This window comes from Salmo salar, chromosome ssa09, assembly GCF_905237065.1.
Source record: "Salmo salar chromosome ssa09, Ssal_v3.1, whole genome shotgun sequence".
NCBI classification, from domain to species: domain Eukaryota; kingdom Metazoa; phylum Chordata; class Actinopteri; order Salmoniformes; family Salmonidae; genus Salmo; species Salmo salar.
This window is the reverse complement of record NC_059450.1, coordinates 54,546,555-54,563,802: the sequence shown is the minus strand read 5'-3', so window position 1 is coordinate 54,563,802 and position 17,248 is coordinate 54,546,555. Positions and strand designations below refer to the sequence as shown.

At 52.3% G+C, this 17,248-nt stretch overlaps 1 protein-coding gene across 6 annotated transcripts in view; it reads left to right on the top strand.

Moving 5' to 3' along the window:
- The first annotated feature begins 581 nt into the window (after window positions 1-581).
- Window positions 582-17,248, top strand: part of LOC106611402 (protein Jade-1) — a 38,051-nt gene continuing 21,384 nt past the window's right edge. For 3 of the 6 annotated variants that reach the window (XR_006771028.1, XR_006771027.1, XM_014211572.2), the window contains exons 1-4: window positions 582-700; window positions 1,657-1,742; window positions 3,743-3,807; window positions 3,970-4,127. Coding sequence is in view for 4 of the 6 variants with exons in the window: in XM_014211572.2 (XP_014067047.1) it covers window positions 1,694-1,742; window positions 3,743-3,807; window positions 3,970-4,127 (272 nt within the window). In the remaining 2 variants the exon portion in view is untranslated. Of the gene's footprint in view, window positions 701-1,209; window positions 1,333-1,656; window positions 1,743-3,348; window positions 3,458-3,742; window positions 3,808-3,969; window positions 4,128-17,248 lie in introns of those variants that run through there. The other 3 variants (XM_014211573.2, XM_014211574.2, XM_014211577.2) reach the window with 3 other exon arrangements.

Genomic DNA, 17,248 nt, shown 5'->3' with positions numbered 1-17,248 from the left:
GTGGTGTAGTAGTAGATCTGTACCAGACGGAGCGATCCTGAGAGGAGTGGTGTAGTAGTAGATCTATACCAGTACAGAGGGATGGATCCTGAGAGGAGTGGTGTAGTAGTAGATCTGTACCAGAACAGAGGAAGGGATCCTGAGAGGAGTGGTGTAGTAGTAGATCTGTACCAGACGGAGGGATCCTGAGAGGAGTGGTGTAGTAAGAGACCTGTACCAGAACAGAGGGAGGGATCCTGAGAGGAGTGGTGTAGTAGTAGATCTGTACCAGAACAGAGGGAGGGCCAATAAGTTATAGCTATGGTTATCAACTGTACTGCAGGGATGGAATGTAAGTCGCAGAATTTTGAGGCTGTGGTGGCAGCTGCAGAGAGGTGTTACAGTGGTTGTGTCCCTTCTTGTTAAATCACATTGTATTATGTTAAGGCTGTTGGCCTGAGGTAGGACTAGTTAGATTGAAATAGAAATGGAGTAGAGTGGTGGGTTTTTAGTGAGTGTAGGGTTAGATGGTATGGTATTTGTTGATTTTCTAGCAAAGGGAGTTATACTCCAATCTAGTAGGTGGCGGTAATGCGACATGTATTGGATGTCAACCTAATCAAAGAAGATTACCAGCTAGGGTACAGGGTTAGTTATCAGTATTTTTGGTTACGGTTTGCGAGCGAGTGACATGCCATCTACTGCTAAATTGGCACGTCAGGTAGGCTAACCTTTTAGTGACAAACAAACATGTTCTCCTATTCAGTTGTTCGCGTAACGTTTGCTAATTAGGCATATATGTGTTTGGTCAATATTTTTATTTAACTAGGCAAGTCAGTTATGAACAAATTCTTATTTACAATGGCGGACTAGGAACAGTGGGTTAACTTCCTTGTTCAGGGGCAGAACGACAGATTTGTACCTTGTGAGCTTGGGGATTCAATCTACCTTTCGGTTACTAGTCCAACGCTCTAACCACTAGGCTACATGCTGGTTACTAGTCCAACGCTCTAACCACTAGGCTACCTGCTGGTTACTAGTCCAACGCTCTAACCACTAGGCTACCTGCCGCCCCGGTGAGTTAGTAGATGAGTTAGTAGATTCGCTACTAACTAGTTGTTTGGGCGTGTTCAGCAGGACACAACGTTGTGGAACGTTCAGACATACACAGCAGTGGGGTCATTGTGACGTAAACAATGATTTGTAGTACCATTTTTTACATTTGTTTTGCTTGACGTCTCAGATGGGAATAAACCCTGTCAGTAGTAGACGGGTGCTTCGCTTGTTCCTAGCTAGCTAGGAGCCTTGACACTGGTGCATGAATAACGTTAGTGATTAGCACTTTGTGTGACGGTGGGTGAGGTGACCATCTTATAACTGACCAGTACTAGATACATAGGGCGGCGCACAATTGGCCGAGCGTCATCCGGGTTTGGCCGGTGTAGGCCGTCGTAAATAAGAATTAACTGACTTGCCTAGTTAAATAAATAAAAAATCTTAAAATTTGCCACCACATTATCTATCATACTAATCGTCAGTGCAAAAACTCTGGTTGAGATGATAGATGAGAAGTCATGGCAGATGGCAGCCATGTTTGGTCTAGTGAAAGTGTTGGGTACTTGGCAGCAGAGGAATCTGTCTGGACTGTGCAGTTAGTTATGGATCTCCTCTTTTCAGATTACACCATTAGACCTTAACCTCGCCAAGACTGATCATGAAGAGAAGTCGACATCCAAGCAGCAGCGAAGACTCTGACAATGGAAGTAAGCACCCTCTTCTACTAGTCACCCTACCCCATTCATGTGGACTGCTTTAGGCCTATGATGTTAGGGTTAGCATAGCTTTAGGCCTATGATGATACGGTTAGAGTAACCCTACCCCTTTCATAATTGTGGACTGCTTTAAGCCTATGATGATAGGGTTAGAGTAACCCTACCCCATTCATAGATGTGGACTGCTTTAGGCCTATGATGATAGGGTTAGAGTAACCCTACCCCATTCATAGATGTGGACTGCTTTAGACCTATGATGTTAGGGTTAGAGTTAGGGTTAGAGTAACCCTACCCCATTCATGTGGACTGCTTTAGGCCTATGATGATAGGGTTAGAGTAACCATACCCCATTCATAGATGTGGACTGCTTTAGGCCTATGATGATACGGTTAGAGTAACCCTACCCCATAGATGTGGACTGCTTTAGGCCTATGATGATAGGGTTAGAGTAACCCTACCCCATAGATGTGGACTGCTTTAGGCCTATGATGATAGGGTTAGGGTTAGAGTTAGGGTTAGAGTAACCCTACCCCATTCATGTGGACTGCTTTAGGCCTATGATGTTAGAGTAACCCTACCCCATAGATGTGGACTGCTTTAGGCCTATGATGATACGGTTAGAGTAACCCTACCCCATAAATGTGGACTGCTTTAGGCCTATGATGTTAGGGTTAGAGTAACCCTACCCCATTTATAGATGTGGACTGCTTTAGGCCAATGATGATAGGGATAGAGTAACCCTACCCCATTCATGTGGACTGCTTTAGGCCTATGATGATAGGGTTAGGGTTAGAGTTAGATAGCTTTAGGCCTATGATGATAGGGTTAGGGTTAGATAACTTTAGGCCTATGACGACAGTATCGTCTGACCGTGGGAGTTTGCTTGTTTTACGAAGACATAGGCCACCACCTGTGCTAATTCGCTATCTAGCGTGCGCCGAACACCTGTGTGTAAGCTAACTGGACAAGAAGTGTCGTTTTTCAACTGGAGGCACACGCAGCTTGTGGATCTGTGCATTAACTGCTACAGTGAGTCTACCTTTTTTATTTTGAAGATTATTCCTGGCTGATATGAAAGATAAGGGGCATATCAACATATGTTTTGAAAAATGTTTTGAAAGCGATGATTATTGACTTCCTAAATGTTAACACAGCGATGCCAAATGTGGGCGAATGTAACCGCTGGAAACCCAATATATGGAGAAGGGTTTTGGAGCGCTAAACTAACCTCAACCCCAAACTACTCTTCAGACTGACTATATTTTTATGAAAAATATTGTTGCGCCAGTGATTTCTCCAAGATCATGTCTAGAGCTGTCCAGTTAGCTCTAATTCAGACTCGAAAACAAGTCATTTCATAGGCCTGTTGTTGATTCTCTGCTGTACTTGGTGTTCAGGAAGGCTCAGGAGATTGACCAGAGAGACACGGAGAGAGAGTAGGAGCAGAGAGACAGAGGCTCTCCAGACCAGGCAGAGAGAGAGTAGGAGCAGAGAGACAGAGGGTCTCCAGACCAGGCAGAGAGAGAGTAGGAGCAGAGAGACAGAGGGTCTCCAGACCAGGCAGAGAGAGAGTAGGAGCAGAGAGACAGAGGCTCTCCAGACCAGGCAGAGAGAGAGTAGGAGCAGAGAGACAGAGGGTCTCCAGACCAGGCAGAGAGAGAGTCGTGCCAGACAGCGCCACTGGACATTTAAAGATGTCTTGGCAGGTCAGGCAGGAAAGATGGAAGAAACTGAACACCAGCAGTGGTTCAATACATTTCACAGGACTACATAAAGGACTACATAAAGGACTACATCTTCTAGTGTCTTACAGGACCATAGATAGGCCTCTACGCTAGTGGCATAGAAAGACTTCAGCTTACAATCAGATACCCATCAAGTTGCAGAAGTTTGGTAGAAATGATTAGGCCTAAATGTCGGTTTAAGATGAGCTCCAAGGAGAATTGAGATGGCTGAAGTCTGATTTTATTAATTCCTCTGTCTTCTCGAAGGTAACTCCACTTCTTGGTCGCAACATTCTCAACTCAGGAGAGCCAATGGGATGAAGCCCACAGAGGTATGTCTCCCCACTAACCTAACCCCTTTTGTTGGCCTATTGCTGTGTACTGCTGAAGGAAGTATATATGTCCCAGGTATTTAGTGAATGATCTGTCTGTCTTTGTCCCTGTGTTGTGCAGGTATATAGTGAATGTTCTGTCTTTGTCCCTGTGTTGTGCAGGTGTTCAGGACAGACTTCATCACGGCCATGAAGCTCCATGACGAGTACCATCTGAACCCAGAGGATTATTACGTCCTGGTCGATCCCTGGAGACAGGAGTGGGAGAAGGGAGTCCAGGTCCCTGTCAGCCCACACACCATCCCCCAGCCTGTAGCCCGGTAGGACATGTAGCCTAAACCCCATCCCTCAGCCTGGTAGGACATGTAGCCTGGTAGGACATGTAGCCTGCTAGGACATGTAGCCTGGTAGGACATGTAGCCTGAACACCATCCCTCAACCTGTAAGCCAGTAGGACATGTGGCCTAAACACATCCCTCAGCCTGTAGCCTGGTAGGACATGTAGCCTAAACACCATCCCTCAGCCTGTAGCCTGGTAGGACATGTAGCCTAACCACCATCCCTCAGCCTGTAGCCCGGTAGGACATGTAGCCTAAACACCATCCCTCAGCCTGTAGCCTGGTAGGACATGAAGCCTAAACACCATCCCTCAGCCTGTAGCCTGGTAGGACATGTAGCCTAAACACCATCCCTCAGCCTGTAGCCTGGTAGGACATGTAGCCTGAACACCATCCCTCAGCCTGGTAGGACATGTAGCCTGGTAGGACATGTAGGACATGTAGCCTAAACACCATCCCTCAGCCTGTAGCCTGGTAGGACATGTAGCCTAAACACCATCCCTCAGCCTGTAGCCCGGTAGGACATGTAGCCTAAACACCATCCCTCAGCCTGTAGCCTGGTAGGACATGTAGCCTAAACACCATCCCTCAGCCTGTAGCCTGGTAGGACATGTAGCCTAAACACCATCCCTCAGCCTGTAGCCTGGTAGGACATGTAGCCTGAACACCATCCCTCAGCCTGGCAGGACATGTAGCCTGGTAGGACATGTAGGACATGTAGCCTAAACACCATCCCTCAGCCTGCAGCCTGGTAGGACATGTAGCCTGGTAGGACATGTAGCCTAAACACCATCCCTCAGCCTGTAGCCTGGTAGGACATGTGGCCTAAACACCATCCCTCAGCCTGTAGCCTGGTAGGACATGAAGCCTATACACCATCCCTCAGCCTGTAGCCTGGTAGGACATGTAGCCTGAACACCATCCCTCAGCCTGGTAGGACATGTAGCCTGGTAGGACATGTAGCCTAAACACCATCCCTCAGCCTGCAGCCTGGTAGCACATGTGGCCTGGTAGGACATGTAGCCTAAACACCATCCCTCAGCCTGTAGCCTGGTAGGACATGTAGCCTGGTAGGACATGTAGCCTAAACACCATCCCTCAGCCTGCAGCCTGGTAGGACATGTAGCCTGAACACCATCCCTCAGCCTGTAGCCTGGTAGGACATGTAGTCTGGTAGGACATGTAGCCTAAACACCATCCCTCAGCCTGCAGCCTGGTAGGACATGTAGCCTAAACACCATCCCTCAGCCTGTAGCCCGGTAGGACATGTAGCCTAAACACCATCCCTCAGCCTGTAGCCTGGTAGGACATGTAGCCTGGTAGGACATGTAGCCTAAACACCATCCCTCAGCCTGTAGCCCGGTAGGACATGTAGCCTAAACACCATCCCTCAGCCTGTAGCCCGGTAGGACATGTAGCCTAAACACCATCCCTCAGCCTGTAGCCTGGTAGGACATGTAGCCTAAACACCATCCCTCAGCCTGTAGCCCGGTAGGACATGTAGCCTGAACACCATCCCTCAGCCTGGTAGGACATGTAGCCTGGTAGGACATGTAGGACATGTAGCCTAAACACCATCCCTCAGCCTGTAGCCCGGTAGGACATGTAGCCTAAACACCATCCCTCAGCCTGTAGCCCGGTAGGACATGTAGCCTAAACACCATCCCTCAGCCTGCAGCCTGGTAGGACATGTAGCCTGAACACCATCCCTCAGCCTGTAGCCTGGTAGGACATGTAGCCTAAACACCATCCCTCAGCCTGTAGCCTGGTAGGACATGTAGCCTGAACACCATCCCTCAGCCTGGCAGGACATGTAGCCTGGTAGGACATGTAGGACATGTAGCCTAAACACCATCCCTCAGCCTGCAGCCTGGTAGGACATGTAGCCTGGTAGGACATGTAGCCTAAACACCATCCCTCAGCCTGTAGCCCGGTAGGACATGTGGCCTAAACACCATCCCTCAGCCTGTAGCCTGGTAGGACATGTAGCCTATACACCATCCCTCAGCCTGTAGCCTGGTAGGACATGTAGCCTGAACACCATCCCTCAGCCTGGTAGGACATGTAGCCTGGTAGGACATGTAGCCTAAACACCATCCCTCAGCCTGCAGCCTGGTAGCACATGTGGCCTGGTAGGACATGTAGCCTAAACACCATCCCTCAGCCTGTAGCCTGGTAGGACATGTAGCCTGGTAGGACATGTAGCCTAAACACCATCCCTCAGCCTGCAGCCTGGTAGGACATGTAGCCTGAACACCATCCCTCAGCCTGTAGCCTGGTAGGACATGTAGTCTGGTAGGACATGTAGCCTAAACACCATCCCTCAGCCTGCAGCCTGGTAGGACATGTAGCCTAAACACCATCCCTCAGCCTGTAGCCCGGTAGGACATGTAGCCTAAACACCATCCCTCAGCCTGTAGCCTGGTAGGACATGTAGCCTGGTAGGACATGTAGCCTAAACACCATCCCTCAGCCTGTAGCCCGGTAGGACATGTAGCCTAAACACCATCCCTCAGCCTGTAGCCCGGTAGGACATGTAGCCTAAACACCATCCCTCAGCCTGTAGCCTGGTAGGACATGTAGCCTAAACACCATCCCTCAGCCTGTAGCCTGGTAGGACATGTAGCCTGGTAGGACATGTAGCCTAAACACCATCCCTCAGCCTGAAGCCTGGTAGGACATGTAGCCTGAACACCATCCCTCAGCCTGTAGCCCGGTAGGACATGTAGCCTAAACACCATCCCTCAGCCTGCAGCCTGGTAGGACATGTAGCCTGAACACCATCCCTCAGCCTGTAGCCTGGTAGGACATGTAGCCTAAACACCATCCCTCAGCCTGTAGCCTGGTAGGACATGTAGTCTGGTAGGACATGTAGCCTAAACACCATCCCTCAGCCTGCAGCCTGGTAGGACATGTAGCCTAAACACCATCCCTCAGCCTGTAGCCCGGTAGGACATGTAGCCTAAACACCATCCCTCAGCCTGTAGCCTGGTAGGACATGTAGCCTGGTAGGACATGTAGCCTAAACACCATCCCTCAGCCTGTAGCCCGGTAGGACATGTAGCCTAAACACCATCCCTCAGCCTGAAGCCTGGTAGGACATGTAGCCTGAACACCATCCCTCAGCCTGGTAGGACATGTAGCCTGAACACCATCCCTCAGCCTGTAGCCCGGTAGGACATGTAGCCTAAACAACATCCTGAAGCCTGGTAGGACATGTAGCCTGAACACAATCCCTCAGCCTGTAGCCCGGTAGGACATGTAGTCTGGTAGGACATGTAGCCTAAACACCATCCCTCAGCCTGCAGCCTGGTAGGACATGTAGCCTGAACACCATCCCTCAGCCTGTAGCCTGGTAGGACATGTAGCCTAAACACCATCCCTCAGCCTGTAGCCCGGTAGGACATGTAGCCTAAACACCATCCCTCAGCCTAGGACATGTAGCCTAAACACCATCCCTCAGCCTGTAGCCCAGTAGGACATGTAGCCTAAACACCATCCCTCAGCCTGGTAGGACATGTAGCCTAAACACCATCCCTCAGCCTGTAGCCCGGTAGGACATATAGCCTAAACCCCATCCCTCAGCCTGGTAGGACATGTAGCCTGGTAGGACATGTAGCCTGGTAGGACATGTAGCCTGGTAGGACATGTAGCCTGAACACCATCCCTCAGCCTGTAAGCCAGTAGGACATGTGGCCTAAACACATCCCTCAGCCTGTAGCCTGGTAGGACATGTAGCCTAAACACCATCCCTCAGCCTGTAGCCTGGTAGGACATGTAGCCTAAACACCATCCCTCAGCCTGTAGCCCGGTAGGACATGTAGCCTAAACACCATCCCTCAGCCTGTAGCCTGGTAGGACATGTAGCCTAAACACCATCCCTCAGCCTGTAGCCTGGTAGGACATGTAGCCTAAACACCATCCCTCAGCCTGTAGCCTGGTAGGACATGTAGCCTGAACACCATCCCTCAGCCTGGTAGGACATGTAGCCTGGTAGGACATGTAGCCTAAACACCATCCCTCAGCCTGTAGCCCGGTAGGACATGTAGCCTAAACACCATCCCTCAGCCTGTAGCCCGGTAGGACATGTAGCCTAAACACCATCCCTCAGCCTGTAGCCTGGTAGGACATGTAGCCTAAACACCATCCCTCAGCCTGCTAGCCTGGTAGGACATGTAGCCTAAACACCATCCCTCAGCCTGTAGCCTGGTAGGACATGTAGCCTGAACACCATCCCTCAGCCTGGCAGGAGTAGCCTGGTAGGACATGTAGCCTAAACACCATCCCTCAGCCTGCAGCCTGGTAGGACATGTAGCCTGGTAGGACATGTAGCCTAAACACCATCCCTCAGCCTGTAGCCTGGTAGGACATGTCGCCTAACCACCATCCCTCAGCCTGTAGCCTGGTAGGACATGAAGCCTATACACCATCCCTCAGCCTGTAGCCTGGTAGGACATGTAGCCTGAACACCATCCCTCAGCCTGGTAGGACATGTAGCCTGGTAGGACATGTAGCCTAAACACCATCCCTCAGCCTGCAGCCTGGTAGCACATGTGGCCTGGTAGGACATGTAGCCTAAACACCATCCCTCAGCCTGTAGCCTGGTAGGACATGTAGCCTGGTAGGACATGTAGCCTAAACACCATCCCTCAGCCTGCAGCCTGGTAGGACATGTAGCCTGAACACCATCCCTCAGCCTGTAGCCTGGTAGGACATGTAGTCTGGTAGGACATGTAGCCTAAACACCATCCCTCAGCCTGCAGCCTGGTAGGACATGTAGCCTAAACACCATCCCTCAGCCTGTAGCCCGGTAGGACATGTAGCCTAAACACCATCCCTCAGCCTGTAGCCTGGTAGGACATGTAGCCTGGTAGGACATGTAGCCTAAACACCATCCCTCAGCCTGTAGCCCGGTAGGACATGTAGCCTAAACACCATCCCTCAGCCTGTAGCCCGGTAGGACATGTAGCCTAAACACCATCCCTCAGCCTGTAGCCTGGTAGGACATGTAGCCTAAACACCATCCCTCAGCCTGTAGCCTGGTAGGACATGTAGCCTGGTAGGACATGTAGCCTAAACACCATCCCTCAGCCTGAAGCCTGGTAGGACATGTAGCCTGAACACAATCCCTCAGCCTGTAGCCCGGTAGGACATGTAGCCCTAAACACCATCCCTCAGCCTGCAGCCTGGTAGGACATGTAGCCTGAACACCATCCCTCAGCCTGTAGCCTGGTAGGACATGTAGCCTAAACACCATCCCTCAGCCTGTAGCCTGGTAGGACATGTAGTCTGGTAGGACATGTAGCCTAAACACCATCCCTCAGCCTGCAGCCTGGTAGGACATGTAGCCTAAACACCATCCCTCAGCCTGTAGCCCGGTAGGACATGTAGCCTAAACACCATCCCTCAGCCTGTAGCCTGGTAGGACATGTAGCCTGGTAGGACATGTAGCCTAAACACCATCCCTCAGCCTGTAGCCCGGTAGGACATGTAGCCTAAACACCATCCCTCAGCCTGAAGCCTGGTAGGACATGTAGCCTGAACACCATCCCTCAGCCTGGTAGGACATGTAGCCTGAACACCATCCCTCAGCCTGTAGCCCGGTAGGACATGTAGCCTAAACAACATCCTGAAGCCTGGTAGGACATGTAGCCTGAACACAATCCCTCAGCCTGTAGCCCGGTAGGACATGTAGTCTGGTAGGACATGTAGCCTAAACACCATCCCTCAGCCTGCAGCCTGGTAGGACATGTAGCCTGAACACCATCCCTCAGCCTGTAGCCTGGTAGGACATGTAGCCTAAACACCATCCCTCAGCCTGTAGCCCGGTAGGACATGTAGCCTAAACACCATCCCTCAGCCTAGGACATGTAGCCTAAACACCATCCCTCAGCCTGTAGCCCAGTAGGACATGTAGCCTAAACACCATCCCTCAGCCTGGTAGGACATGTAGCCTAAACACCATCCCTCAGCCTGTAGCCCGGTAGGACATGTAGCCTAAACACCATCCCTCAGCCTGTGGCCTGGTAGGACATGTAGCCTAAACACCATCCCTCAGTCTGCAGCCCAGTAGGACATGTAGCCTGGTAGGACATGTAGCCTAAACACCATCCCTCAGTCTGCAGCCCGGTAGGACATGTAGTCTGGTAGGACATGTAGCCTAAACACCATCCCTCAGCCTGCAGCCTGGTAGGACATGTAGCCTAAACACCATCCCTCAGCCTGTAGCCTGGTAGGACATGTAGCCTAAACACCATCCCTCAGCCTGTAGCCCGGTAGGACATGTAGCCTAAACAACATCCTGAAGCCTGGTAGGACATGTAGCCTGAACACAATCCCTCAGCCTGTAGCCCGGTAGGACATGTAGTCTGGTAGGACATGTAGCCTAAACACCATCCCTCAGCCTGCAGCCTGGTAGGACATGTAGCCTAAACACCATCCCCTCAGCCTGTAGCCTGGTAGGACATGTAGCCTAAACACCATCCCTCAGCCTGTAGCCCGGTAGGACATGTAGCCTAAACACCATCCCTCAGCCTCAGGACATGTAGCCTAAACACCATCCCTCAGCCTGTAGCCTGGTAGGACATGTAGCCTAAACACCATCCCTCAGCCTGCAGCCTGGTAGGACATGTAGCCTGGTAGGACATATAGCCTAAACACATCCCTCAGCCTGTAGCCTGGTAGGACATGTAGCCTAAACACCATCCCTCAGTCTGCAGCCCAGTAGGACATGTAGCCTGGTAGGACATGTAGCCTAAACACCATCCCTCAGTCTGCAGCCCGGTAGGACATGTAGTCTGGTAGGACATGTAGCCTAAACACCATCCCTCAGCCTGTAGCCTGGTAGGACATGTAGCCTAAACACCATCCCTCAGCCTGTAGCCCAGTAGGACATGTAGCCTAAACACCATCCCTCAGCCTGTAGGACATGTAGCCTAAACACCATCCCACAGCCTGTAGGACATGTAGCCTAAACACCATCCCTCAGTCTGCAGCCCAGTAGGACATGTAGCCTGGTAGGACATGTAGCCTAAACACCATCCCTCAGTCTGCAGCCCGGTAGGACATGTAGTCTGGTAGGACATGTAGCCTAAACACCATCCCTCAGCCTGTAGCCTGGTAGGACATGTAGCCTAAACACCATCCCTCAGCCTGCAGCCTGGTAGGACATGTAGCCTGGTAGGACATATAGCCTAAACACATCCCTCAGCCTGTAGCCCAGTAGGACATGTAGCCTAAACACCATCCCTCAGCCTGTAGCCCGGTAGGACATGTAGCCTAAACACCATCCCTCAGCCTGTAGGACATGTAGCCTGGTAGGACATGTAGCCTAAACACCATCCCTCAGCCTGTAGCCTGGTAGGACATGTCGCCTAACCACCATCCCTCAGCCTGTAGCCCGGTAGGACATGTAGCCTAAACACCATCCCTCAGCCTGTAGCCTGGTAGGACATGAAGCCTAAACACCATCCCTCAGCCTGTAGCCTGGTAGGACATGTAGCCTAAACACCATCCCTCAGCCTGTAGCCTGGTAGGACATGTAGCCTGAACACCATCCCTCAGCCTGGTAGGACATGTAGCCTGGTAGGACATGTAGGACATGTAGCCTAAACACCATCCCTCAGCCTGCAGCCTGGTAGGACATGTAGCCTAAACACCATCCCTCAGCCTGTAGCCCGGTAGGACATGTGGCCTAAACACCATCCCTCAGCCTGTAGCCCGGTAGGACATGTAGCCTAAACACCATCCCTCAGCCTGTAGCCCGGTAGGACATGTAGCCTAAACACCATCCCTCAGCCTGTAGCCTGGTAGGACATGAAGCCTAAACACCATCCCTCAGCCTGTAGCCTGGTAGGACATGTAGCCTAAACACCATCCCTCAGCCTGTAGCCTGGTAGGACATTTAGCCTGAACACCATCCCTCAGCCTGGCAGGACATGTAGCCTGGTAGGACATGTAGGACATGTAGCCTAAACACCATCCCTCAGCCTGCAGCCTGGTAGGACATGTAGCCTGGTAGGACATGTAGCCTAAACACCATCCCTCAGCCTGTAGCCCGGTAGGACATGTGGCCTAAACACCATCCCTCAGCCTGTAGCCTGGTAGGACATGAAGCCTATACACCATCCCTCAGCCTGGTAGGACATGTAGCCTGGTAGGACATGTAGCCTAAACACCATCCCTCAGCCTGCAGCCTGGTAGCACATGTGGCCTGGTAGGACATGTAGCCTAAACACCATCCCTCAGCCTGTAGCCTGGTAGGACATGTAGCCTGGTAGGACATGTAGCCTAAACACCATCCCTCAGCCTGCAGCCTGGTAGGACATGTAGCCTGAACACCATCCCTCAGCCTGTAGCCTGGTAGGACATGTAGCCTGGTAGGACATGTAGCCTAAACACCATCCCTCAGCCTGCAGCCTGGTAGGACATGTAGCCTAAACACCATCCCTCAGCCTGTAGCCCGGTAGGACATGTAGCCTAAACACCATCCCTCAGCCTGTAGCCTGGTATGACATGTAGCCTGGTAGGACATGTAGCCTAAACACCATCCCTCAGCCTGTAGCCCGGTAGGACATGTAGCCCGGTAGGACATGTAGCCTAAACACCATCCCTCAGCCTGTAGCCCGGTAGGACATGTAGCCTAAACACCATCCCTCAGCCTGTAGCCTGGTAGGACATGTAGCCTAAACACCATCCCTCAGCCTGTAGCCTGGTAGGACATGTAGCCTGGTAGGACATGTAGCCTAAACACCATCCCTCAGCCTGAAGCCTGGTAGGACATGTAGCCTGAACACAATCCCTCAGCCTGTAGCCTGGTAGGACATGTAGCCTAAACACCATCCCTCAGCCTGCAGCCTGGTAGGACATGTAGCCTGAACACCATCCCTCAGCCTGTAGCCTGGTAGGACATGTAGCCTGGTAGGACATGTAGCCTAAACACCATCCCTCAGCCTGCAGCCTGGTAGGACATGTAGCCTAAACACCATCCCTCAGCCTGTAGCCCGGTAGGACATGTAGCCTAAACACCATCCCTCAGCCTGTAGCCTGGTAGGACATGTAGCCTGGTAGGACATGTAGCCTAAACACCATCCCTCAGCCTGTAGCCCGGTAGGACATGTAGCCTAAACACCATCCCTCAGCCTGAAGCCTGGTAGGACATGTAGCCTGAACACCATCCCTCAGCCTGGTAGGACATGTAGCCTAAACACCATCCCTCAGCCTGTAGCCCAGTAGGACATGTAGCCTAAACACCATCCCTCAGCCTGGTAGGACATGTAGCCTAAACACCATCCCTCAGCCTGTAGCCCGGTAGGACATGTAGCCTAAACACCATCCCTCAGCCTGTGGCCTGGTAGGACATGTAGCCTAAACACCATCCCTCAGCCTGTAGCCTGGTAGGACATGTAGCCTAAACACCATCCCTCAGCCTGCAGCCTGGTAGGACATGTAGCCTGGTAGGACATATAGCCTAAACACATCCCTCAGCCTGTAGCCCAGTAGGACATGTAGCCTAAACACCATCCCTCAGCCTGTAGCCCGGTAGGACATGTAGCCTAAACACCATCCCTCAGCCTGTAGCCCAGTAGGACATGTAGCCTAAACACCATCCCTCAGCCTGTAGGACATGTAGCCTAAACACCATCCCTCAGCCTGTAGCCCGGTAGGACATGTAGCCTAAACACCATCCCTCAGCCTGTAGCCCGGTAGGACATGTAGCCTAAACACCATCCCTCAGCCTGTAGCCTGGTAGGACATGTAGCCTAAACACCATCCCTCAGCCTGTAGCCTGGTAGGACATGTAGCCTAAACACCATCCCTCAGCCTGCAGCCCAGTAGGACATGTAGCCTGGTAGGACATGTAGCCTAAACACCATCCCTCAGTCTGCAGCCCGGTAGGACATGTAGTCTGGTAGGACATGTAGCCTAAACACCATCCCTCAGCCTGTAGCCTGGTAGGACATGTAGCCTAAACACCATCCCTCAGCCTGCAGCCTGGTAGGACATGTAGCCTGGTAGGACATATAGCCTAAACACATCCCTCAGCCTGTAGCCCAGTAGGACATGTAGCCTAAACACCATCCCTCAGCCTGTAGCCCGGTAGGACATGTAGCCTAAACACCATCCCTCAGCCTGTAGCCCAGTAGGACATGTAGCCTAAACACCATCCCTCAGCCTGTAGGACATGTAGCCTAAACACCATCCCTCAGCCTGTAGCCCGGTAGGACATGTAGCCCGGTAGGACATGTAGCCTAAACACCATCCCTCAGCCTGTAGCCCGGTAGGACATGTTGCCTAAACACCATCCCTCAGCCTGTAGCCTAAACACCATCCCTCAGCCTGTAGCCCGGTAGGACATGTAGCCTAAACACCATCCCTCAGCCTGTAGCCCGGTAGGACATGTAGCCTAAACACCATCCCTCAGCCTGTAGCCTGGTAGGACATGTAGCCTAAACACCATCCCTCAGCCTGCAGCCTGGTAGGACATGTAGCCTGGTAGGACATGTAGCCTAAACACCATCCCTCAGCCTGAAGCCTGGTAGGACATGTAGCCTGAACACCATCCCTCAGCCTGTAGCCCGGTAGGACATGTAGCCTAAACACCATCCCTCAGCCTGTAGCCTGGTAGGACATGTAGCCTAAACACCATCCCTCAGCCTGTAGCCTGGTAGGACATGTAGCCTAAACACCATCCCTCAGCCTGTAGCCTGGTAGGACATGTAGTCTGGTAGGACATGTAGCCTAAACACCATCCCTCAGCCTGCAGCCTGGTAGGACATGTAGCCTAAACACCATCCCTCAGCCTGTAGCCCGGTAGGACATGTAGCCTAAACACCATCCCTCAGCCTGTAGCCTGGTAGGACATGTAGCCTGGTAGGACATGTAGCCTAAACACCATCCCTCAGCCTGTAGCCCGGTAGGACATGTAGCCTAAACACCATCCCTCAGCCTGAAGCCTGGTAGGACATGTAGCCTGAACACCATCCCTCAGCCTGGTAGGACATGTAGCCTGAACACCATCCCTCAGCCTGTAGCCCGGTAGGACATGTAGCCTAAACAACATCCTGAAGCCTGGTAGGACATGTAGCCTGAACACCATCCCTCAGCCTGCAGCCCGGTAGGACATGTAGTCTGGTAGGACATGTAGCCTAAACACCATCCCTCAGCCTGCAGCCTGGTAGGACATGTAGCCTAAACACCATCCCTCAGCCTGTAGCCTGGTAGGACATGTAGCCTAAACACCATCCCTCAGCCTGTAGCCCGGTAGGACATGTAGCCTAAACACCATCCCTCAGCCTGGAGGACATGTAGCCTAAACACCATCCCTCAGCCTGTAGCCCAGTAGGACATGTAGCCTAAACACCATCCCTCAGCCTGGTAGGACATGTAGCCTAAACACCATCCCTCAGCCTGTAGCCCGGTAGGACATGTAGCCTAAACCCCATCCCTCAGCCTGTGCATGTAGCCTGGTAGGACATGTAGCCTGGTAGGACATGTAGCCTGGTAGGACATGTAGCCTAAACACCATCCCTCAGCCTGTAAGCCAGGTAGGACATGTAGCCTAAACACCATCCCTCAGCCTGTAGCCTGGTAGGACATGTAGCCTAAACACCATCCCTCAGCCTGTAGCCTGGTAGGACATGTAGCCTAACCACCATCCCTCAGCCTGTAGCCCGGTAGGACATGTAGCCTAAACACCATCCCTCAGCCTGTAGCCTGGTAGGACATGTAGCCTAAACACCATCCCTCAGCCTGTAGCCTGGTAGGACATGTAGCCTAAACACCATCCCTCAGCCTGTAGCCTGGTAGGACATGTAGCCTGAACACCATCCCTCAGCCTGGTAGGACATGTAGCCTGGTAGGACATGTAGCCTAAACACCATCCCTCAGCCTGTAGCCCGGTAGGACATGTAGCCTAAACACCATCCCTCAGCCTGTAGCCCGGTAGGACATGTAGCCTAAACACCATCCCTCAGCCTGTAGCCTGGTAGGACATGTAGCCTAAACACCATCCCTCAGCCTGTAGCCTGGTAGGACATGTAGCCTAAACACCATCCCTCAGCCTGTAGCCTGGTAGGACATGTAGCCTGAACACCATCCCTCAGCCTGCACTGTAGCCTGGTAGGACATGTAGCCTAAACACCATCCCTCAGCCTGCAGCCTGGTAGGACATGTAGCCTGGTAGGACATGTAGCCTAAACACCATCCCTCAGCCTGTAGCCCGGTAGGACATGTGGCCTAAACACCATCCCTCAGCCTGTAGCCTGGTAGGACATGAAGCCTATACACCATCCCTCAGCCTGTAGCCTGGTAGGACATGTAGCCTGAACACCATCCCTCAGCCTGGTAGGACATGTAGCCTGGTAGGACATGTAGCCTAAACACCATCCCTCAGCCTGCAGCCTGGTAGCACATGTGGCCTGGTAGGACATGTAGCCTAAACACCATCCCTCAGCCTGTAGCCTGGTAGGACATGTAGCCTGGTAGGACATGTAGCCTAAACACCATCCCTCAGCCTGCAGCCTGGTAGGACATGTAGCCTGAACACCATCCCTCAGCCTGTAGCCTGGTAGGACATGTAGTCTGGTAGGACATGTAGCCTAAACACCATCCCTCAGCCTGCAGCCTGGTAGGACATGTAGCCTAAACACCATCCCTCAGCCTGTAGCCCGGTAGGACATGTAGCCTAAACACCATCCCTCAGCCTGTAGCCTGGTAGGACATGTAGCCTGGTAGGACATGTAGCCTAAACACCATCCCTCAGCCTGTAGCCCGGTAGGACATGTAGCCTAAACACCATCCCTCAGCCTGTAGCCCGGTAGGACATGTAGCCTAAACACCATCCCTCAGCCTGTAGCCTGGTAGGACATGTAGCCTGAACACCATCCCTCAGCCTGTAGCCTGGTAGGACATGTAGCCTGGTAGGACATGTAGCCTAAACACCATCCCTCAGCCTGAAGCCTGGTAGGACATGTAGCCTGAACACAATCCCTCAGCCTGTAGCCCGGTAGGACATGTAGCCTAAACACCATCCCTCAGCCTGCAGCCTGGTAGGACATGTAGCCTGAACACCATCCCTCAGCCTGTAGCCTGGTAGGACATGT